The following is a 24,655-nucleotide window of genomic DNA, read 5'->3' as shown; positions in this document are numbered from 1 at the left end:
CAAGACATTTTGTTCTAAGGCCATGTCTACATGGACTCCTTAATTATTCTGTGCAAAAAGCCAAAATACCTATCAATTACAAAATGTGGCTCTTGCTTCATTTAGACAAAGGAGGAAATCAAGGGTGGTATGTAAAGCTGAAATGGAAATGTTGGGATGCATCATGACAATGCCATGGAAAGGGATTATGGAATAACTCCATCCTCACATGCCCACAGAAATGGAAAAAGGAATTACCACCAATTCCTGTTTCCATGGAATTACACACAAGAGAAGCAAAATACATGAACTTAAAATCAACCAAGACTCAAAGTTCAATAAAATCTCTAGAAACATGAAACCAGGGCAAATTCCATTACAACACATTGAAATAGTAACTGTCCAGAGCATTTTTATATTAGAATTTTGTATAATGAAAGTCACTTTGGTCTAGAGCCATCTTCTGAAATTGGCCATCATGTCCACCATGTCAACAGTCATAGTTTGTTGTAATGGTCTTTGACCTGTAGTAGATATGCAGGAAAAGAAGTTGCATGCTTAGCTGGCATAAAACAATTTCTGAGCAACAACAAAAGCATTCCAAGCCTTTCCCCATCACTTTATAGCAAGATCAAAAAAGACAGAAAGCCACCTCATCAAGAGAAACACAATGTTTCCAACATGCAACAGGTTAATTAGGCAGTCAGTCAACACAAGCTTCTATCTGTGGGAAATTCCAAAATGGACAAGAAACCTGTCATGATTTCTTATTCATCTTTGAAATTCCAAGTGGGGTGCTACGTACTAGATTGACAACACATGGCAAACTGGGCTAGTGTGGAGGGGTAATGCCTCCTTTTGTGTGTACATAGATTGCAATCTTCTTCATTGCCGTGGGTGATGTTTGACAACAACACAGAATAACTCACCTGTAACAAAAGATTCTTTGTGCATTTCTAAAACAAAAAACACCCTGAGCTTTCAAGTGAAATAAAATAAATCCAAGCAAGGCAAGCCAGTGTGGACATTTGGAAACATCTGTTAATGGGACACACACAGCAAGCTGTTGCTCTTAAAGTTAGCCACCACAACCACAGCACGTCCCACAGCTAGCAATTAAAAAACATTGATCAATTACCAATTACAGAAGTAGATCAATACTATGCATCAGAAGTAAGCCTCTCTTTATCAGACGGCTGAGCATGGATCTCAGCCTTGTGATATGTGGCATCATAATGATCTTTCTTATTTCTCTTGAAGAAACCACACTATAAGGAAGCAAGGTATTTAGTCAGTTTTACAGTTTTGAATATTAGGCTAAACAAAAGCAAATTTCAGATTTTAACCTGTTTTCCATTTATGGCTTGTTTACAAAGAGACCACAATGGATCAGCCAAAAGTGAAGAGCCACCGCACTATGTTACACTGACAGCAACCAAACCAACTCAATTCTCATGGGTCTCTGGTCAAATACTTAGACAAATGACATTAGTCACCTGATTTTTCTATTTGTAACAGAAGTCCTGAGTACAAACATCATTGTAAGGATTATGAATATGAACTCTAAAACAGGCAAAAGATTGACTTGTGCCTTTTACTTAGACAAATGGTTAAGGAAGTTATCTAAGATTTAGCACAAATCCACATAAAACAGATACTGCATTTTTCTGCCTTTCACAGTAACTTTTATGGAACAAATGCCATCTACTTTGGATTGTGGGTAAATCACAATATAAATTCGACTTTACCATCATGAAAGAATGACTGCTATCACTTTCCCAAATTCTGAACCACTATGGAACCCTTAAGTGGTAGGAACCTATGTTCTTTAGGTTAAGTCACTCTAAATGAACACAGAAGTGTAATTCCATTTTCTACTATAACTTCCTTCATTCAATGATGGAGAACTTTTTTGGTCTACTTGTTCATAAGGCTATGGAACTGCCTTTTGAGCCACAGCTTGGTCAAATAAATCTGCTGTCCTGGAAAATGCTGCTTCCTAGTCTGCCAGCTCAGGAAGATAAAAATCTTAAGTCTGTTTTGTACAGTGTGCTAACTACAAAGTACACGAGGGTATTCAAATTTAAATTAAAAATACCTCCGTTGCACATTCCAAGTGCTCAGTAGTCACCCGTGTCTCAGAACTACACACCAGACAGTGCAGCTTCAGAACACTTCCATCTTCACAGGACATTTTATTAGGCAGCACCAATCTAAACTCTTTATCCTGGTGTTTACTTGTGACTCTCTCCATTTAATATGCAGTGAACACATGGACCAACTTTCAGTCACACATGCCAGGCAACAGGGTGGGGAGAAGGAATGAGCCAGGAACCCAAAGTCCTGGTCCTGCCTGCAGCTTGGCAACATTCTTAACATCCGCAGGCATGAGCATCCTTGTTGGCACAATGAAGGTGACTGGCCCAGCCTGAAGGACTTTTTGTCTTTACCTCCCAACAAAACCCTATGCAATATCCTGGTGTTTAAAGCAGATAACATCAGTACCACTTGGGCTGAAGTGAGGATATCTGCACTAGCTCCACTGCTTCACTTCATCTTGGCACCTATGTGGATGTGTAAAACTCACTTTAAAGGCCGCTGAACCAGAGTCCTTTCTGGTCCTCAAGTTCTAGGATTTTAACACATGAAAACAAATAGTTCACTTTCAGAAAGAAGAGTATCCATAAAGTAATAAAGATGATGTTCATGTAGGGGATATAGAGATTGTCTGCTTCCTTTAGAGTTCACTTGTGAGTTCTGGATACTTTCAAGCTACAAACAACCCATGAGATCACATAGTCCAATCCACATACTGAAGAGCTGAAGCAAACCAGTGCCCCAGGGGGATGAAGTGATTTGCCTAAAATTATACAGCTCAGGTTTCTTAACTCAATCACTGCTATATCTTAGCCGCATTAAAGACTGCCAATAAGACCTGCTCTGAAATAGACGGTCTTTGTGACCTCCTCCCAAGAGGACACGAAGGCCATTTTCAAATATCAAACCTCAAATTCGGTTTTTGATACCAAAATAGTTTTCAGAGCATCTTCTATGGCTGGTTGTGCTGAACAGAGAAATCTACTGCCTTAAGTTAACATCAGAGGTAGGACTGGCTAATGTCCAATTCAAGGAGGAGTTTTGGCATGAACAATTATGAAGCTTTAATCACATATTTGGAGGACACCGGAAAGTTACCTCACACTAGGAAATTACTTATAAAAATTTAAAAAATGTCCAGTATTTGAAAGTGGCAATATCCGGAATCCTTGTCAATTATACGTGGATTCAAGGAAAGGATAAAGATGGTTTCATCCTGGAGATTGTTGGTAGAGGTTCATAATCATTTGGCCAAAATCCTGTGGATGAGAATTTTTCTGGAAATCTAGAAGTTTTGGCATCTTAGAAAAGTAATGTGCTGCATACATGATGCCACTGTAATCTACACATTAGTTTCACAGAACTGTTAAAGGATCAAAGGCATATACTGCCTCTCTTAACATGACATCTTGTTCCCAAATAAGTCATTACAAATTTTCAGTTTTCAGAGGTGTTTTTTTTGTTTTTTTTTTTTTTTTTTTTTTTTTTTGTTTTTTTTTTTTTGCAATTTGTAATTATTGATAAGGGACTGTGAACCTCCTTTACTTAGAATAGTCCAAAGTCTATAGGTTCATAATCTTTGGCAATAAAAGTATGCATCCATCTCATATACACATTTCTGTAATGTTGATTATTTAGTGGCAGAAATCAAGGGGACGATACTAAACTTTATTTTCAGGACCAAATTCTCATGCAGAACATCATATTAAACCCAGATCTTCCTCATGTTTGATAGAGGCTATGAAGATTCCATTGCAATGGAGTTATTAATTTCATGTTTGTTGATTTTGAGAGGGGAGAGAAAGAGAATCCCAAGCAGGTTCTGTGCGGATAGCACAGAGCCTGACCTGGGGCTCAATCTCATCAACTGTGAGATCATGACCTGAGCTGAAATCGAGTTGGATGCTGTGCCCCAATTTCATGCTTTTCTATTCCTAATCTAGCTGTAACTGTAAACAAGCCCCAATGGCTACCGTGAACATTTCGTTTACAAAAGTTGAGATTAACAAGGATACAGGTTCAGATTAATGGGATATCCCAACAGTGTGGCTTAGATTCAGAATTTTAGATGAAGAAAATGTTAGAGTAGTAAAAGTTGTAAATTGTTATTTACCAAACATGCTAAATTATGTGAAAAACACCAAGATTTTTTTATTTAGGAAGCTCCTCATAATGTACAAATAATATACATCTAAATCTAAGGTGCTGGGTGTTCACTGTAAAATTCTCAAGTTTGCTCTATGTTGGCAAAGCTTCATAATAAAATGAAAAGAGAAGCATTACAAAGAAACGTACAGACTTTGTAAATTCACTTTTTTCAAAAAACATTAAAACTCAAAATGCCAGATAGGACTTACCTTCCATAGTAAAAACACTAAGAGGGCAAGCATCAAAATCCCAGCAAGTATAGCCACTAGGATGATCCACCAAGGCACTCCTGAATATTGAGCTACAGTCTTTGAGGGAAACACAGTCACACGAACCTATGGGGCAAAAAGCAAGCACCACTGTGTAAATGAGGTTCATGGTTCTAATTCAGTTCCAGACACATTTTGAACAATCCAGCCTAATGAGATGCCTTTTGATATGAGATCTTTTCCCAGAACCTGGAAAATGCAAGACTGTGTTTTGACAGAGTATTGTTTTGCTAACTCCTCTTTTTAAAACCTTTGTATTGAATCAAAGTAGAGAAAATTGTATAATAAACCATTTATTCATCACCAAATTTCAACAATCATCAATACACAGCCAATCTTGTTTCATCTGATTAATCTGATATCTTTTTGAGAATGATCACCTTCTCTTTTCATCTCCGTAATGGAAATAGAAGGGTTCAAATGGCTAATATAGGCCATAACTAGCCTGTATTCCTCAGATTTTAAAATTTATTATTTTTTAAAAATTTACATCCAAGTTAGTTAGCATATAGTGCAACAATGATTTCGGGAGTAAATTCTTTAATGCCTCTTACCCATTTAGCCTCAGATTTTTTAAAAATGTTTTTATTTATTTTGAGAGAGCAGAAGAAGGACAGAGAGGAGGAGAGAGAAAGAAAAGCCTGTTGTGGGGCTTGAGCTCACAAACCTTGAGATCATGACCTGAGCCAAAATAGAGTTGGACAATTAAGTGGCTGAGCCATCCAGGCACCCCATTCCTCACTCAGATTTTAAAGATGATGTGAAATATGAAAATAGGGATGGAGCTGCAGTGCTGATACCAGTTTAACTTTTCCTTAGGATGTCCAACTAAGGACCCTAATACACAGTAAGATTTCCTGAAATGGCCTCGTGCGTATGTTCTACGACAATATATTTGTAAGCCCTGGATTTGTTCAGAGGTGGCTCAGAGCTGTAAGCTGCAGCTGATGAGAAGCCTAAACGCTAACCATTTGCTAGCTGGCAAATACCAAGTAAACAGAAATAGTGTCTATTCAGAAATCTAAGAAGTTGCTCATGGCAATTTGCAACAACTTGGTTATGTGTGTTTAGGATGCAGGTGGACTTCTGTGAACCCAGGAGACTATTTTTCCAAGCACGTAAAAGACCTGGTGATTGCTACAAACAGGATTTTGTAAACAGGTTAGCTTCATTTCTGATATTTCTGAATTAAGAGAATGTAAAGTGAAGTGTAAAGAAAAAGTGTGAGTTTCGCTTCAGAGAAGTGTTTTTAGTCAAGTACTCTGTATTAGTATCGAACTCCTGATGCTGCCTCAAAGTGCTTCTGTCTATATTGTGCTTCCATACTGATGTGATTCTCTTTTGAAAAGAAAACCTCTTCACTAAAATACTCCTCTTTCTATTTATGCTAGAAAACAGCTTCTCAACCTCATTTATAGAATAAACTTTAAAGCAAAACAACTGCTTTTCTTTGAACATTTAAGAGGAAAGACGTCTGTTTTCAGCCTGTTACACCAACTCTAACACCTCTATCAGCTACTGTGCTTCCTGTTATGCTCTCCTTGAGGTTTCTCTCAAACTGCCAGCCAGCTGTGGGGGTGGGGGAGCCCCTTTGTTCACTTCCCCCTGCCTCCCTTCCCCCCTGGGACAGGCATCCTAGCTGTAAGCTAAAACAACCCTCTGATTACTGGTCTAACACAGGAGTATCCATTTAGTGGGAAGAAAGAAAGGTGAGAGACCAGTGATGAAATAGTGTACTTGACAGGACTGGTAAGCCCGCCTACTCTAAACCAAAACAACAAGAAATTAATTAGCCTATACTGTATTTCATTTAACTTTGCTTCCCAATCTAGCATAGGGAAGGCATACAGTACTTGCGGGCCAGATGACAACCTGGAAGGGCCATCCTCATTTTTAAGAGTAAGTTCTGAAAAACCTGGACGTGTAGAGTGGTCCACGGCAGGGGACTCAGCCTAACAAATACCTTCATACCTGTGTACCAGAGTGCCTTTTAAATGGCTGATAATAGGGGAAAATACTCCTATAAATGGCAGCAAGCCAATAATCGTATAAGAGCCGAACAAGGTAATTTTTGATCTGGTGGAGGCAGAGTGTACATCCCGCTGGGAGGTCGAGCCCCAAGTCTGACTACCATTCAAACCAGATTTTGGAGCCTTTCAGAAACTGAAACAACTCAGCCTCAAAGACTGAAGACTGAAGCCAGAGGCAGGGCTACACTTTTAAGGGGAAGATGTGCTCTGCAAACCCAGGCTATGCGTAAGGCCACACTGCAGGCCAGAAGGTGAGAGAGGCGAGTCAGCAAGATTTTGTTGCTTCTGTAAACTGTCACCTAAAGTTTGTTTTGTTTTTGTAAGACAGTCATTCTCCAGCTGGGACTGGGAATCAAGGTGGAGCTGGCCTCAGAACTGGGGAAGGGGAGACCAGCCGTGAGCTGTGACCCCCAGAGCTCTGGGAAGCCTGGTCACATCTTCCATGGCAGCTGTTATTGATGGACAGTGACAGGTTAAGGGGAGTATAAATTACTCCAACTCCGAAGACATTTGGGGGAGAGGGGTTTCTTTAAAATCTAGGCATTGGCACATTTCATGTATGCATGTGAAAATGAGGCATGAGCTCTGCTGACGCATTAAATTCCATCACGAGGAGCAGTGCTTAGACCTCATTCACCTGCTCACTGCCCGAATGGTTCCCCTGAATCACTCAGTAGTACCCTCTATTCTTAGAACATCAATGTAGAAACTCACCACACTAAGGGATTTTCATATCTTTCACAAAACTCTCTATTAAAGACATCATCCCTTCGTGAGTGTTCCTCATGTCAGAAACCTATCTTGTAAAAGGATCCACATCTCATTCTCTGAATTTAGAGCCAGAAGAGGAAAATGATATTCCCCCTGAAGAATGATGCGCCTTTTACCTAATTTTGGCAGCAAGGAAGCAGATACTTTTTTCCAGCTTCCTTAAGAATGAAGTGGGGTATATATAAATACAACCAATTAATCTCTTCCTTCCTTGGCTTAATTCAACAATTTTTCCTGGTTCACAGTCCCCTAGACCATGAAACTCATAACAGTCAACACTGTATCTTATACAACTTTGTTCTGTACCATTTGGGCAGGGAAGGCACATAGTGTGTGCACAGTAAGTACTTGTTAACTGGATGGATTTAATTGATGCTAAAATGTAACCATTTTATCTGGTTCAATTAGGTGACCAGCTCTCGGACTTTGTTTTAGTCATGTGTTAAAATGTATTGACAAGCAAACACAACACTCTTAAAACTGGCTGGGTTACAAGGAAACTAAATTTAGGTGAGGTTTTTTTTTTTCTTCCTTTTTAAAGCCAGGATTAGAGGGAAAGCAAGAAGTTTTAATATGAAGACCAAAAGACAAGACTGAATTACTCAACCTCCTTTGCTTCCAACTCCAAAGAAAAATGATCTTCAGGCTGGAAAGGACAGCTGGACTAAGATAAAGATGAACTGAAACCCACAATAAGTGAGGGAATAAAAGAGAAAGGCATGCTGACACTTGAATTTATCTCAAATCTTTAGGCTCAGGAAAAGTATGCCTCAAAAACACTAAAGAAACATGTAGACAGGATATCTGAGCTGCTGTATCTCAGAAATCAGAGTCAATAGAAGAGGCACCAGAAGACTAGACATAAGAAAAAGTCCCCATTTTCAAAAGAAATGCAAATAGATACAAGGCAGTAATCCATTCATAAATCCACCCATTATTAAAGAAACCAAGGCGCATCATAGCAGACTCCAAGCCCCATTCGCGTGCATGAGTTCTCCAGGCCCTAACATGAACTGCCCAAGAGAACCTCGCTTTCATTTGTGACCCAACCACCGGACTGGGGTACCGGCATGCTAGTTCCACACACCTTCCCGAAAACAAGCGCATTTGATGAGGGGCTGTGAGCCCAAGGTCTACTCTCACCTCACGTGGCAGTCCTGTGACCCTGAGGGAGAGGCAACCTTCCCTGGATTGTTTTCTCATGGGAATTTGACATCTGGGGACTTAATAGAGAGTCAAAGACTAGGAGTCCTGAAACCAGAGAGTTACAGGTTTCAGTTCAGGACCCCAGCTGGCAGCCCCTCTGTGCCTGCTTCCTTTTCAGTAAAATGAGTAAGTCTACCTTGTCATTCTTCTGAGGTTTAAATAACTGCACATAGGTAAAACGTCTAGTAAATCATAGACATTTTATTAATGCTTTATAATGTTTGTCCATTCCCTCTAAAGAGAATTGTTCTTTTCCCAGCTCTAAAAACTCAGTAATTCTCAGGGTTACTGGGTTGTTGGGTTGTTTTTTTTTTTTTTTTTTTAAGTGTTTATTTACTTTGAGAAGTGCACAGGAGCAGAGAAGGGTCAGAGAGAGAGAATTCCAAGCAGTCTCTGCACTGTAAGCACAGTGCCCAATGCAGGACTCAAACTCACAAACCAGCAGATCGTGACCTGAGCCTACGCCAAGAGCCAGATGCTTAACCGACTGAGCCACTCAGGTGCCCCTCAGGGTTACTGATTTAAAGTTTTAAGCAAGCTATCACAGCGGCCTCCAGTCAGAGAGGGTAGAGAAAGCCTTCTCAGAAAGGTTATGGCTACAGTGACAGTCCTCTATGATGCCTTATTGATAAGAGGCAGAAAGGTGGGCTAGAGTAGCATGCAAAGGTAATCTAAGGCCAGGGTGACGTTATGTCCTGCTGAGCCTAGGATGGTCCTAATTTATCCCTGGTCCCAGCATCCTGCCCAGTTTAGCATTTGCCCCAGACAAATGTCTTCTGGTTTGGATGATGAGTTTTAACAGCTAAGGATCGTTCAGAAACCAGTGCTTAGGAGAGCTCACTGCTTCCTCAAAGGACTAAAGCCAAAACACCTCTATAGGCACATTAGTAGATCTGCTTAGGAACAGTAAGTCACAATCTTTTTCTCTAGTCAGTTTCTTTTGTAAAACATCCTGGTCCATGACTTGCAGTCACTGTATCTTGAGAACATGATAGAAGGCCCTGTGGGCTACAGACACCCACGAGGGGCCCTTTCCAGTGTGCCCCCAGAGCCACCGCTTGCAGCCCTGTTCAGCATTTTTCTCAATTCCCTGGATGAAGCCAGAGAAGGCACGCCGCTCAACTTTGCAAAAGATAAAACTCTGCAGGCACAGAAAGCTAACAGGGCAAAGGATCAAGACTCAGAACTACTCTGTGAACTGAAACGACAGCCCACAAGCAAATCCTATAAAATGCGAGGATATGTGTAAAGGCACGCATTTCAGGGCGCCTGGATGGCTCAGTCGGTTAAGCTTCTGACTTTAGCTTAGGTCATGATCTCGCAACTTGGTAGGTTCGAGCCCCACATCCGGCTCTGTGCGGATAGCTCAGAGCCTGCAGCCCATTTCAGATTCTGTGTCTCCCTGTCTCTCTGCCTTTAACCCACTCATACTCTGTCTCTCAAAAATAAATAAACGTCAAAAAAAAGAAAAAAGTTAAAAGGCATGCATTTAGATTTTTAAAAATTGCTCAAGGATGGGATATGGGAGTTATAGCTTGACAGCGCATTCTTTTGAAAACACTGGAGTTTCAGCAGAACACAGACAGCGGCTGCTAGAAGTACAAACACAATCTCCCATGTACACTGCAAATCAAGTTTTAGGCTGACCGACAGAAATGTGGGGCCGAGCTGTCTGGAGTTCAGGGCCTTAGGGCGAGGCAAGCTAGGTAAGTGGCCGTCCGTGCTCCGCCCACGTGGGAGTCATGCTCCAACCAGCGCCAGCCCAGGACGGAGAGGGCCTGGAGAGGGCCTGGCATGACGGGTAACTGGAGAGGGGGAGGCTTCGCTCTGAACAGAAGGAAAGGCATGTCCAAGGGGCATCCCCATTTCCTTCCCTTATTCCCGAGGCTGCTACGTGGCTGAGAGAGAGGGCGCATTTGGGGCTTGTTCCAAGGTGCATAACCGGGGACTGATTTTATAAGACTCACCTCTGGATTCACATGTAAAGAGATCTTTTCTAAGAACGGCAGCTGGCCACACATGCCATGAGCTGCTCCATAAAGTGCGGTGATGCTCCCAGCAATGACTACGGCCTCAGGGACAGCCTGAGACTTGGGGTTTCTAGAGAGGTGGACGGCGCCCGCGTTCCTTCAGTGGGCTGAGAGCTCTCAAATCTGCCCCATGCACTGCAGAACTAGATGCCCCCAGATGTGCTTCTTTTTCCAATGATTCTATTAAGATACAGCTTGGGGTGGCAGCACCTTAAAGCATCATCTGATTTGGGAGTCGCGGGGCTGTGAGAGAAAGGAATGCCACAGTAGCATGTCCTTGGGCTGGGGCACAGGGCAGAGACAGAGTGATTTGCCCTGAACTCAAGGAAGACGGGGGAACCTCGCACCTGAGTGCCTGCGTGTGGCAGCTTGATATTCTCAGCGGCATCGGCTACGTCAATGGAAGCCCGCACGAGAATGTCCAGGTAGTTCATTTTGGAATATTCCTGTTTGGAGACAAAGTCAGCAAATGCATTAAGGAAGTGAGCGATGCCATAAGAAACAGCAAATGACTTGCAGGGGACAGACAGCCTCGCGGCGGGGCCAAACCTCTAGAAACGTGCCGTTCCATAACCTCGAGCGAAGGACAACAGAGGCCTTGCTGTCCAGCCCTCGCAGGGGACAGCTTATGTTCACGCAGTTCACGTTCGTGCTGCAGTTCTGGGGGGAGCAAGAGAGTGGCAGTTAAAATCCTAGGGTACGGGGAAGACCTTCCTGCCACCATCTGCCAAACAGTTCCGGCTCCTGAAAAGTACTTACAAGGGTCTGATATTTTCTTTCAGCAAATAAAGAAAATTTTCTGCTATCATCTGTCTGTTTTTCAGCAATTTCCCGTTTCCTTCTCGAGTTGTGAGACTCCTGAAAAGAAATTAGATCCAAACTAGTTCTACTTAATGTAATTCTTTGTTCCTAGTGTACAAACCCTTGAGCACTCCCTCCCACATAACGCCAAATTCACGTAATCGGCAATTAACATCCGCCCATCTCCCGTCACCAAAGGCACAGAAATAATTTAAGTGTAAGATCCAAAAATGTTCCCATCTCACTGCAAGTTTATTGACTAAGGTCATTTATTCCCACTCTGACTTCAAAACTCAGGCAAACAGAAAGAGGCTTTCTTTGTTCAGTCTCCTCACCAAACAGAGTAGCCTGAGTTCAGGCGTCAGATCTCATTGCTGTATCTTTAGCACCCAGCTCAGTAACTAATGTATGGTAAAAAAAAATCAGCACATCTTGAATAAACATATGACACTGAAGAATAAGGAAAAAAGCAAAAGTAGTAGTATGTGACTTATTCAAAGTAGATTACTGAAAAGTAAGCCATTTAGGAATTCTGTTTCAAAACAGCATTTTCCTTAAGATAGGATTAAGAGTAATAGACTATCTTGGGGTTTAATTTTTAACTTTTATTTTAGAGAGAGAACGAAAGCTGGGGAGAGGGCAGAGAGGGTGGGAGAGGGGAAATCTTAGGCAGGTTCCATGCTCAGCACAGAGCCTGACATGGGGCTCTGTCTCACAACCCTGGGATCATGATCTGGGCAAAAATCAAGAGTGGGATGCTCAACCAACTGAACCACCCAGGTGCCCCTCGACCATCTTGTATTTCAAAGTTGATGAACACAGGATCCTTCTATAATCTGCCAACTGTCAATACTAGTCATACCTGAGTCACTTTACAACTTAAAAGAAACAGATACGCAATAAGAAAGCAGATCCTCAAACTGAAGCATAAAGGATAACCCAGTTACGTCAACAGTACTGAGGAGTTAGAGCACAGGCTCTGAAAACAGGCAGAGCTGAGCTTGAATGCAGAATCTTCCTCTTAACTGCAGAGTAATTCTTAAAACCTTAATCTCTCTGTACCTCAGTTTCCTCATCTGTGAAATGGTAGGGATAAGAAAAATACCTTAAAGGACTATTAACAGAATGAAATGAGAAAAAGCAAATCAAATGCTTAATAGCACAGTGTCTGAAACACAACAAATACTTGGTAAGGATTTATTATTTTAAAAAATAACGAAAGCTTTGAAGGGCACTTGCTAAGGTGCCAATATCCTTTGTAATGAGTTTGGTTCTGCTGGGAGTTATCGCTGGCTGCCTAACCCCCAGAAGCTAATCCCAGTCCTCTTTATAGGTCACACCAGGCCATAAAACTCCAGAAAACGTCATTTCCTTCAACAAGCGCTGAATGACGCTGCCCTAACATCACTAATCAGCAGAAATCCTCAGCCTGACTTGGATACTCAACTATAAAAAAGAAACTGACACCAAAGAAAAAGTCAACATGCCACTATGCCAGTTTCCTAAAGAAAGAAATGATTTTCCCGTCAAAGGTTCGCCTCCCTTATTTACATCAATGGAGACGAGAGATCAATCCATCAACATACCTTTAGTTTCAGGAAGTTTATTTCATGTTGCGGCTCACAAGCTATCTTTTCCAGTCCTTTGGATTCTACTTTCACCAAATAAAGCAACCATTTGCCATTGCTAATTTCTTTTGGCCACTGGATATTCAAGGTTGCTGTGCCGAGGTTTTTAAGAGGTTTACCCAAGTTAATTACCTGTTAGAAAATAATACAGATTATATCTCAGTGTAATTCTATCAACATAAATTTAAGTCGCAGCTCCTGTTGCCAAGTGGGAAAAAAGGCCACGATACCTGGCAAAATCCTACAATGCAAGTATAGGCTCCAAAAACTGGACTACCAATATGGTGTCCAACACAGAGACGGATGGGAAAAAGAGAAATGACTGCTCATTCCGTCCAGGAACTAGTGTGTGCAACAGCATCGGTGGTGAAGCCATGCCACACTGTCAATACACTCCCGGAAAGTCACCAATAACCTGCTTCTAGGAAGCCCCTCCCACTGCAAAAATGAAGCAGCCTCTGTCCTCTACTACCCAGGGGAGGCCTGGGTAGCAACGCAGACTCTGAGTAAAGCCATTATGACAGCCATGAATCAGGAGTCCAAGCTGGGGACACAGCAACTTCCTGCAGCAGAAGCTGAAGGAGGCGTGAGCTCTCTTTGTCTGTGTGTGGGGACAGCTGCGGAGCCCAGAGATGCTGCTCTCAGCCACCGCCACCACCTGTCACAGCTGTGTCTATAATGCTGAGACACACACAGAGCAGAATTCAACCCCTTCATCCTGCTGGGGACAGGGCTGGGCACATTCTTGCCATCGCAGACCCAAACCCACGGATGAGTTACGAGCCATCTCCGTACCACGCATTTCCATTCATCTAACTGGACTTAGAGGCGCACTGTGATTCCTATTTTGAAATTCTTCAGAGCAATCATTAGCCCTCCCTACTGGCACTGGGCTTGTGAAACATGAGGGGACGTTAACCACATGCAGTATGAAAGATGTCCTTATGGTGGAGGAAGAAATGAATCCTAACACATTCTAAAGCCAGATAATGAAGCACTTTGAGATTCTTCATTTTACAGACAGACTCTGGGGAGGAGCGAGATGTCCTTGGTCTCTGTACCACTTAACACATTAAAACTCTCTAATAAGAAAATGGCCAAACTGAACTGGATTTTGAACAAAGTCCTATGTTGAATGACGGCTGTGTTCCCCATTCTAGAGGATGAAACTTTTACTGTAAGCCAGTCTGTTGCTTAAAAATTGGTGAACTCACCTTTAACTGTTTATCATGCTTACTTATTAATATTTCTTAATACTGATATTACACACTAAAATCCATATCCATTTATTAAAATTACATTGCATCACGTATGTGTATATAGTTCACATTAGCTTTGAGTGTATATAATACAAAAGACCAACTGCTTCAACTCACCCTGAACTCATACTCTATTAAACTTCCCACCTCCTCTTCAGATTTCATAGCTTGCTCACCGACAACTCTTCCTCCAAAGTACACCTGGGAAGGTTTAGCAACTCTGTTCAATTAAAAAATACCAGTTTTAGCAGGATGGTAAATGGTTCTTTTAAACACTGATTTGTTATGCTAAACACAAACACTTACCCAGAGACCGATAAAAGCAGTTCAATAACCACTTTTGCTGTAGCTGTAATTGAAGCCAAATTATCTTGATTGCTTGTTCTGAAAATGAAAAGGAAACAATAGGGTTTCATTTTAACCGTCAGTTTTCTCATTACAATTACACTTCTTTTAGGAGTTAGAGCAGAGCTGGCTCATTGACTGGCTGTGTTTTCACGAAATAATTCTGAATGGAAAGCCTGACGAAACGCTTACGTTTCCAGCTTCAGATTAATATCCAGATCCGTGGTGTCAAAGGTGACCTCCGTCGTACTTAAGATTAAGTAAAAAGTAACCTGAAAAATAGAAACAGACGTTACCAGAGACCAAGCATGTCAACCCTGTAATGGCACATGACACAGTACGATACAGTATGTGAAGGCATCACCTACACTTGAATTTCTTTTAAAAGGATTTCCAAGCTCACAGTCCGCTTGTGAGCCGTTCTGATTGGCAACACAACTCAGCTGCTTCTCCTGTAACAGAAAAACACTAGATCACAATGCGTTCACTCGCCACACAGTGCTGGGCTTTTCCTCCTCGCTGCTGTCCAAAAACACTTACAGGGAAAGCCCTCAGTTCTCTGTATGCCGAGTAAGTCAGAGTGTCCGGAAAAGTTGCAATGAGTTTCGCTTCATGAGCGTCATCGCCGTCTTTTGTGGGGTTTCTTGGATTGGAAGGGCTGTTCGTCACTGTGATTTCTAAAGCAATGTCCTTCTGGTCTTTTAGAACTAGTTCTGGAACACCTTTTCGACTATTAAAAAAATGTAAAAAAAAAAGAAAAAACACAAAAAACAAGAAAAATGACAGAGTCCTCAGTACATTTTCACAACCCACTGCAAAGCCAGTCATTTCTGCTAGGATGACAGAGCGATTCTTACATTGGTAAATAAGAAAATTTGTCTTGATTTCCTTCCCGGGTGCAAAATTTATATTCTAGTTTAAGGTTGCTGTTACATATATTGTCGTTTCCACATCCCTCTTTTAAGAAGTGCACCTGTAGGAAAACAAAACCATTGTAATTTATGCCATTTAAGACCCTCAACAGTGACTGGCTGTTTCCACACAGTTCTTTCCTTGGGCGACAGTTACCACAGAAGTGGTATGGATACCAACGACCCCTCTGTCCTTTAACAGAACTGTGCTCTAAGAATACTTTGACCATGGCTCTGAGGTGGTGGGGGGGAGGGAAGAGATGGGCATGGAGGAGGGCACTTGTGGGGATGAGCACTGGGTGTTATATGGAAACCAACTTGACAATAAACTATTTGTAAAAAAAAAAAAAAAAGCATGAGCCCTGCAGCCACACAGGTCCATGTTCAATCCTGGTTCTGCCACTCACTCAGCCATGTGGCTTCAGGCAAGTCACTTAACCTTTCAGAGACTAAGTTTCATCTTAAGTAATATGGGGATACCACCACCCTACTTGATAGGGATACTGTAAGAATTCCCAACAATAATGATGATGCAAACACATGATTACGTATTTTAACTCACTTACTCCTCACAACAGACTTATGAGAATATTATTATGAGCTCCACTGTACAAATGAGGAAACAGTTTAGTCAGGAAAGCAAATGGCACAGTGCTAATGGGGGCTTAAGAACCACACTGATCAACAGTTAGGTAAACAGCCTCCCTGCCTGTTATATTACAGGACTACAGAGCTAGGAATAGACATAGGAAATATTCGTGTGATAGTAATCTCCAAAGTCTATGAAAAAGTATATGAGAGTATACGGAGCTACGCTTTGTGACAATAAAGACTGACAACATATATAGTGAAGCAAGTCTCACTGCCGGAAGGCCTCATCAGTGGGCCACCAGGACCAAGAGCCTCCAAGTGGATGCTCCAACCGGAGTTGACAGCAAGTGTACAACGTCAGACCAAGAGGCCACATGTCCCCAGCCTAACCATGTGTCTCTACTACCCTAAACCCTGACCAATAGACCCCACCTTGTATAGGCATACGGCAAGCCACATGAATTCTTCTTCCCTAGATTGCATAGGCTACATTAGCTGCTAGATGCCTATTTTCGGGCTAATCCTTTTCTGCCTTACTTAAGTTTTATATTCCTTGACTTTTTTTAAAGTTTATTTATTTTAAGAGAGAGAGGGTGCGTGCATGCGCACACACACACACACCCTTGGGGGGAGGGTCAGAGACCAAGAATCCCAAGCAGGCTTAGCAGTGCAGAGCCCCATGCAGGGCCCGAACCCATGAACATGAGATCATGACTTGAATTTTGGAAACCAAGAGTCAGACGCTTAGCCAAGTGAGCCACCCAGGTGCCCCTATAGTCCTTGATTTTAATGTTCACTAACAAGTTTGTTTTCTACATTTTAATATTCTCAGAGGTAAAAATGCGATGTATTTTTCTTTGTACATATGGCTATAAGAGAAACTTCAAGTGAGAGTAAGTTCTGCCAATTACAGTCTCAATTGCAGTGGCCAAAAATTGTTCAGAACAATACTCTCTGGTTCCAAATTGTATTCCATATGTTTCTATCTTCACTATTCATTTGGGAAAACAAATTGCAACCAAACTTTGCATATATTAAAAAGCTTTACTTAATACGAAGGAATGGACTTTAAAGCAAATCACTAGTCATACTGCCTTCAAAGACGTGTGATGTAGTGTAATAATACGGCAAAAGCTTTGGCCATACAAAAGTCAGAAAGACTTACATCTCTATGGACTGTCTTGGGTTCGTTTGAATTCAGAATTGGAAGAATTTCTGGAAGCGAATTCACTCTCCTCCGTGTGGTTGGCTCCTGGATCTCTACTGAAGCAGTTACAGGAATGGGGCGCAGTTTATCTCTGATATTTTCCTGAAAAGTATGCAGTTAAGCATGGTATCAATGCTACTGGCCAAACAATGCTTTTTTTTTTTAAAGAGTTATTTTTGAGAGAGAGAGAGAGAGAGCGCGCATGAGGGAGAGGGGCAGAGAGAGAGAGGGAGACACAGAATCTGAAGCAGCTCCAGGCTCTGAGCTGTCAGCACAGAGCCCAACGCAGAGCTTGAACTCATGAACCAGAAGATCATGACCTGAGCCAAAGTCGGATGCTGAACCGACTGAGCCCCGCAATGCTTTCTTTTGTACAGAATAAGAAGTTGCTGGTATAAATTTCAGAAATGTACACATGCCACCGTAAAACCCAACTTCTGTCCTAACAACAGACGTGACCGTCTGCGGGCCTCACCTGCAGCCAGAGGGTCTCCTCCATGCACGCCTTCTGCTTCTGCCTGTTCAGAGTTAGCTGTTGACTATACTTAGGCTCAGAACCTTGGTTTCGAAACTGAACTCTTGAGGACAGCCCAGATTTTCTTCTCTCCTTTTCTGCCTCAAGCGTACCCAAAATGGCTACATAAAATGAACAAAATCATATGAACTTTAATTTAAGTGCATCCGTGTACAGTTCAGACAGAAGTACAGTGAGTTCCTTTTGACATTATTTTAATTCCCTGTAGAGGGATACTTTTCCCATTGCTCTTGCTGTTCTTCATACTTCCTGGTAATGTACATTTTGACTGATTTATGGGAATTCAAATCAAGCTGTTCTTTCCTGCCCACTGCTGTTAACAGTTTATTTGAAGTAAAATTTCCATTGGGCCACCTGGGGGAGCTCGAGACTAAGTCAAAACCTCTGAGCAGCATCCAAGGATTTCTGGCTAAATGTCAAGAACCGACAGAGAACTAAAAATAATGGGGGACCCAACACTCCCTAAAGGCCTACACTGACTCCCATTCAGCAGTCTGTTGCCCACTGTGGCCCCACATCTACTCTCAACAAAAGGTCTCTGAACTAGCATCTCCTCAGGTCTGTTGGGAATTCAGAACCTCAAGCCCCAGCCAGACCTATTTAACCAGAATCTGCATTTTAACAGGACCATCAGGTGGTTCTTATACACGTTAAAGTTTAAAAAGCATTGATAAAGGATAGTTGTCTAAAAAGGGAATAACCTCTATTGGAGAAGTCTTGACAACAGGAGACTTTTCACTTAAAAGAATTAAAAGGTTAATCACATTCCTTTGAGAAGCTAGAGGGCCCATCTGTCAGCTACTGTATCTCCCATAGCCAAAGTTTCCAACCTCCAAGAGGGCACCAATCCTGCTCCCAATCACCTGTACCAATGGGGCTCCAAGGACAAGCCAGGAGTTGGATGATCAGAATCTCATTTCTTGACCTCAGAATGCATCCTCTGCTGATTTGCCCAGTGTAGCTACTATGTTTCTTTACGGGACAGTATTTAAACGACTTATATTCATTCATTAATCACCCACTAACCATCAGAAGGGGAAGGAAATCAAAGTGTGTACAGGGCCACAGAAGGAAGGCAGCCTCGAGGGACAGACAAGCAAACAAACTTCTCCAGAAAACACAGAAAATGAACTACCCATGTTCTAATATTCATGCTGGAGTTCATAAAAGGCCTCAAGGACATCTATTTTAATACCGTTGTCCTGCAAATGAAGAAATAGAGGCCCACAGACGTAGGGGACTGGCCCAGGATCATACAGTGAGGGACAGAGGCAGCTCCAGCTGTCTCTGTCACCAGCATACCAGACAACTGCTTTGGGAAGGCTTCTCACATGTCCAGGTTCCCACTTCTTCTGGACCTCTGCTTCTGTCACTCTCTTCTTTTGCCAGGTGGACCCCGTCCCTCTCCACCTTGCCCTGACTGCCTAGCTAACCCTACTCCTCCTTCAGATCTCCGTGCGGGCATAACCTCCTTCAGGAAGACTTTCCCAGCCTCTCCTGGGGGATCTGACAGTATTCTATTTCCCCAGTCACTGCACTTAGCCACCATGCTGTGATCGCCTGACCATCTTCCCCAGGCAAAGGCACGGACAGTGACCGAAGCAGTCTGTCCACCACTGTGTTCCCCTGGTATAAATACGATTTTTAGAACAGATAGATGAATGGAAGTAGGAGTGACTGGCACAGCAACATGCACACCGATGCACACACAGACACGCAAACAACATGATGTTATTCTTATGCTGAAACAATAGTCAGATGTGCAAGACCAAAATTTAGAAACACTGACAGTTTCACTAGTAATTTCTGCCAAATGGAATGCGCCTCCATTTTAGCCTTGTAGACTTGACATCATCCATTTATTAATGACCTGTTAACTTCACACTGAACCAGACGAAGGCTCACATGCTGAGTGCCCCTCGCAGCACAAGTAGGGGAGGGTGTGGGTGCATTAAAACCGTTTATCTACCAGGCCCAGTCTAACCTTCCCTAACCCTCCAGATAGTTCACATCATCTTAAAATCCTCGAAGGCCACCTTTACTGACCTTCTGAGGGGCAAGCCAAGTAGAATACTCATTAAGGCTCAATTATAAATATCTGTATGTGTGGAACACCGCATCTGAGGACTACCAACTTACAATAGTCTGATCAAACAATAAGCTCACATTCTCAGACACTGGGAACAGATGTGAGATATATTAACTCATACAGCTTTGTGGAAGTTCTACTTGATTTAGAATTTCCCAATACCATGGAAGTACAGGTAAAGAAGAAAATGTCTTCACAGAAAAAAGCTCTATCCATAATAAGCCATTGGTAAACACTTGGCTAGTGGAGTTGTTCATAAACACTCGGTTAATGTAGTTACTGAATATGAATTTCATACACAGGGCATCAAATGCTGTATGAAAGCTGGAACGAAGTTTGTTAATTGTATGGAAATGATTGATGCGGGGTGGGATAGGGGGCAGGGAGTTCTGGAGGAGGTTTCACATCTGGTGTGGGAAAAAGACTGACTGACATAGACGTCTCCCTGTTTCCTCTTCTCATCTAGTCTGAGCATCGCAATTTCTCCTGGTCTCTCTAATCTACTGCAAACACTGAGGTAAAACGCCCATTATCCAAACAGGCAAATGTGAGGTACTGCATTTGCGTAAAAATAACACAAACGATACTGAAAGCATGACAGGGTGTGAGAAACCCTACATGTTTTCTTTTCAGTGGACGCCACACAGAGAATCATTTCCAGTACTGAATAAAACACCAGCCACATCGAAAGGCAAAGTGCACAGGCCATGACACAGTCACGCCAAGCACGCTTCAGGCAAGGTCTGCAGATCCCAGGCCAAGAGGCTATGGCAGAGGGGCCTAAAGAGATCAGGAAGGTAAAGAAACTGCCTGCAGACGGCTTAAAATATGGAGAGACGGAGGCTTAACATACGAAAAGTGGGCCTATGATGATATGATCTGGGTGGAGACAAGCATATTTGCCAAATTCTGGGATAATAAAAGGGATATCTTGTTAATAGAGAAAGAGACTAATACTTTAGACAACAAGGAGGAAACTTAAGAAAGCTCATTACCTTAAGGTAAAGTAAAAACCCAATGCCACCCTGTCCGTCCGGAAAGCTTCCGCTGGGGCACACTACGCCCTCACAGCAGGCCTCCGGAACTCCCACCCGACCCTCATTCTTTGCACTTGCTCTTTGGGGAAGAGCTTTTCTTTAAATTCCCATCCCCCATCTTCCCTCTGGATCTGGAGCGGGTGGCTTATACCTGATAATGCATGGCTGTTACTAAAACACAGCACAGAAGGCTGTGGTGACGAGCATTCCTGTTAGAGACCATCAGCCTTGTCTAACCCTGGGGCAGACATTTTGGACCGTAGGGAAAGGGAGCAGAATAATACCTTATAAAAGACAAACAGCTTTTGCCACAGTATCTCGTTTGCTCTCACCACAATCCTCTGTAGTAATTCTATTACAGGCATTTTTATTTACTGATAGGAAAATGCAGACTCAAATGCGAAGAGACTTGCTCTGTGCGGCAGGGTCAGCCAGCTGAACCAGGAGCAGAGCCCAAGGCTCTGAATTCTCAAGACCAGCCTCCAGCCTCGCAAGAACCTGCACTCAGGGACACAGCGTGGGTGTTCCAGGCGGTGGAGGCCTCCGGGAGGGGACCGCGAATGAAGAGAGGCTAAGGCGGCAATTCTGTGCAATGCTCAGGCTCCGGCTCTCGCTCTTCTAGAACCACCACCCACCACCTCACAACCACAAAACCAATTTTCCACATGGCTCTTCAAAGGCAAAAGTGGAGGAAACGGTTGTGGTAGCAAATGACTGCTCTCCCAAGGCATTCTGTCCTAAACCATCTGCTCTGGAAAATTCAAATGAGGACCAAATGAAGTGTTATCCCCTCCTGATTAAAGAGAAGACAACAGATACACTGAATTCTGTAAACACAAATTTATGAAGCCAGCTTGGCCACTGCAGTTTTTATTTTTCTGTTATTTATGCAGAACTTGCAACCTGGCAGACAGAAAATGTAGAATTTTTTAATGTACTGGGTACTTACATATCGAAGGATTATAATCTGTGGGTTTGGCAGTATATTCAAAACAGGCCTTCACCTTGAGGCTGAATAAAATCAAACACATATTCCTTAAAAGATCCATTACTGCAGGAAAAAACCCATGTTCCCTAGCTGTCAAATCCCCCCACTGCCCACCAATGAGTAAAATGTATGTATTCACCTAAGAGTCCCTGTCCCTTTGCCCATTTCTGTCTACTCTTGCCTGTGGCTCCCTAGAGCGACAGGGTCATCATAAAGCAAGGCTGTGAAACTACGGAGATCATGGGGCCTGGACGGCTCAGTCGGTTAAGCGTCCAACTCTTGATTTTAGCTCAGGTCCTATCTCAAAGTTCGTGAGATGGAGCCCCGAGTCAGGTTCTGCTTGGGATTCTTTCTCTCCCTTTCTCTCCGCCCCTCCCCTGCTCATGCTCACTCTTAAAGAAACTTTAAAAAAAAAAACAAACACAACACTTAAGAGGTTACATGCACACAGCCAAAGTTCTTACCATATCCCACTAGGCGCCCCACAGAATGTTTTCTGGCGGAGATCAATCGTGTTAGGTGTTATATCCAGGGTTTTCTGAATATTAATCACAGGCCGGGACCTGGAAACCAAGGAATAAAAAAACACAGGCTCAGCCTTTTGCTACCTTGAAGGGGAGATGAATTTACATACTATCAGCTGCCTACGACATCTTAAAAACCACAGGGAGGGAAGAAATGTTCCCCCACTGCCAAAGAAAGTAACAGATGCCGTTGAAAACGGATTATAAATTTTATTTAAAAATTTTAAATATAACATTTATAATTATAAAAGGTTCTATATAGTCTTAACAGTCTTAAAATTTTTTTAATGTCTATTATTTTTGAGAGAGAGAGAGACAGAGAGCAAGCAGGGGAGGGACAGAGAGGGAGAGGGAGACACAGAATCTGAAGCAGGCTCCAGGCTCTGGAGGGCTCGAACTCACGAACCATGAGATCATGACCTGAGCTGAAGTCGGATGCTTAACTGACGGAGCCACCCAGGCACCCCAACAGTTTTTAAATGGAAAGTAATATGTGTAACATGTAAAAGTTCTAGAATTTTCAGGCAAATGTTAGGTTCCTATCCCCATCCACACCCCCAAGTGGCCTGGCATGTATGACCTCCAGAAACATATTTGGTCTTTGTGTTTCTGTTGAAAATATTACCTAAAATTAAATATAAAAACATACATATACTTTTCTTCAATGGGAGCTTTACATGCTTCTTGTTCTGAATGCTGTTTTTTCTCACTAACACTTCAGAGGCCTTCTCCTATCTATCCATAGTTCTAGGTCATGGCTTCTCACAGCTGGTGGGATTGCTCTGTCCCCACACAACACCATTTATTTAACCAGTCCCTAATGGGTAGACATTTATGCTATTTTTAGGCTTCGGGCTCTGATAAACATCCTTGTACCTACTTTGGCACATGTCTGAATTTACCTGTAGGATAACCTCCTAGAAGAATTTCTGAGTCAAAGAATATGTGCATGTTTTTAATTTGCCAAAATACCTTCAAAAAGCTTAAAAACCCACATACACCCAACACCTGGGATGCGATCAGGGTTACCACATCTGTGGATTTTAGTATTATAGGCAATCCTCAGCTCTCATATCTCCATCTCACAAACATCTGCCCTTCCAGGCTTCCATCCCCAGCCTCAAGCCTTTGTCCTCAGGCCCCCAGAATGGATCACGACTTTTCTGCCCCAACAGTATCTCCATAAGCAGAAACTTCAAGCCCTTTGCCTTTCTCTGCTCTCCCTTAACCCCAACCTCGCAAACACCCAAAACGCTGGAATCCCACACCTTTGGTCCTTCTCACAATATAAAAACATCTTTGCTCTTCCTTCCATCTTCTCCCCCACTTCCCATAGCCAGTAGGGTCACCACCAGCCTAGGTCCTGAGCTTTGCCACAGGTACAAGAAATCAAAGTGGATGATGCTTGGGGGTGTAAGTGGGATAGGGAGACAGACCCCTCTCATCTCCAGCACTCCTCAGCCAGAATTCAGAATGGGTTCCATGGTTTTATTACCACATGGATCCAGTTAGACTGACTTAAGCGGGCTTCTGGTAACCCAGTCATCCTGGTAAGATGTTTGATAAGCATTCCAAATCCCTTACAGCTAAGTGGAACTTCTGGACTCAGTCTACTGGTAAGCTAGAGGAAACACAAGAACATTCATGGGCAAGGTGGAAGCCTATAAAAGGACAAATGCCCACATTCTGGTTTGTAGATTTCCTTTTATCTCAATTGTTCAACTTTCTATTGTTATCTTAGACAGCTGCTAGTTTCCAAGATGCTAACTAGATATATTTCTAATTAATGTTTTGGGAGCATATTTAAGAGTCAAAAATCCACAAATATTTTATAACCAATTGCTACAGGTTCAAGAGTGTTTCACATATGATAGTATTAAGGCTTTAATGTGACATAAATATCAGAAGGAAATATTTTAACACACACTTCTGCCTAAAACATTTTTATCTTTTTAAGTTTATTTTTTAATATTTATTATTTATTTTTGAGAGAGAGAGAAAGGGACAGAGTGTGAGCAAGGTAAGGGCAAAGAGAGAGGAAGCACAGAATCTGAAGCAGCCTCCGAGCTGTCAGCACAGAGCCAGATGTGGAGCTCGAACTCACAGACTACTAGATGGTGACCTTAGCCGAAGTCTGACACTTAACTGACTGAGCCACTCAGGCGCCCAAAATAAATGATTTTTAATGCTGATTTCCAGCAGTGAAAAGG

At 42.5% G+C, this 24,655-nt stretch overlaps 1 protein-coding gene across 2 annotated transcripts in view; it reads right to left on the bottom strand.

The window, feature by feature from the left end:
• ITGA6 (integrin subunit alpha 6) overlaps positions 1-24,655 on the bottom strand; it is a 39,784-nt gene that overhangs the window by 3,138 nt on the left and 11,991 nt on the right. The window contains exons 9-24 of one of the 2 annotated variants that reach the window (XM_077751095.1): positions 22,386-22,484; positions 21,883-21,944; positions 17,748-17,908; positions 17,231-17,374; positions 15,421-15,536; positions 15,104-15,293; positions 14,932-15,015; positions 14,756-14,835; positions 14,525-14,602; positions 14,336-14,438; positions 12,918-13,091; positions 11,290-11,388; positions 11,080-11,190; positions 10,878-10,976; positions 4,434-4,559; positions 1,118-1,247 (exon numbers count right to left, since the gene is read on the bottom strand). In XM_077751095.1, the coding sequence (XP_077607221.1) occupies positions 1,140-1,247; positions 4,434-4,559; positions 10,878-10,976; positions 11,080-11,190; positions 11,290-11,388; positions 12,918-13,091; positions 14,336-14,438; positions 14,525-14,602; positions 14,756-14,835; positions 14,932-15,015; positions 15,104-15,293; positions 15,421-15,536; positions 17,231-17,374; positions 17,748-17,908; positions 21,883-21,944; positions 22,386-22,484 (1,834 nt within the window). In that variant the 3' untranslated portion in view covers positions 1,118-1,139. The remainder of the gene's footprint in view (positions 1-1,117; positions 1,248-4,433; positions 4,560-10,877; positions 10,977-11,079; positions 11,191-11,289; positions 11,389-12,917; positions 13,092-14,335; positions 14,439-14,524; positions 14,603-14,755; positions 14,836-14,931; positions 15,016-15,103; positions 15,294-15,420; positions 15,537-17,230; positions 17,375-17,747; positions 17,909-21,882; positions 21,945-22,385; positions 22,485-24,655) is intronic. The other variant, XM_077751094.1, reaches the window with a different exon arrangement.

The sequence above is a fragment of the Crocuta crocuta genome, unplaced genomic scaffold, assembly GCF_008692635.1.
Source record: "Crocuta crocuta isolate KB4526 unplaced genomic scaffold, BGI_CrCroc_1.0 scaffold219, whole genome shotgun sequence".
Classification (NCBI taxonomy): domain Eukaryota; kingdom Metazoa; phylum Chordata; class Mammalia; order Carnivora; family Hyaenidae; genus Crocuta; species Crocuta crocuta.
The sequence above is the reverse complement of the archived record's forward strand: the minus strand, read 5'-3'. Positions and strand labels throughout refer to the sequence as shown.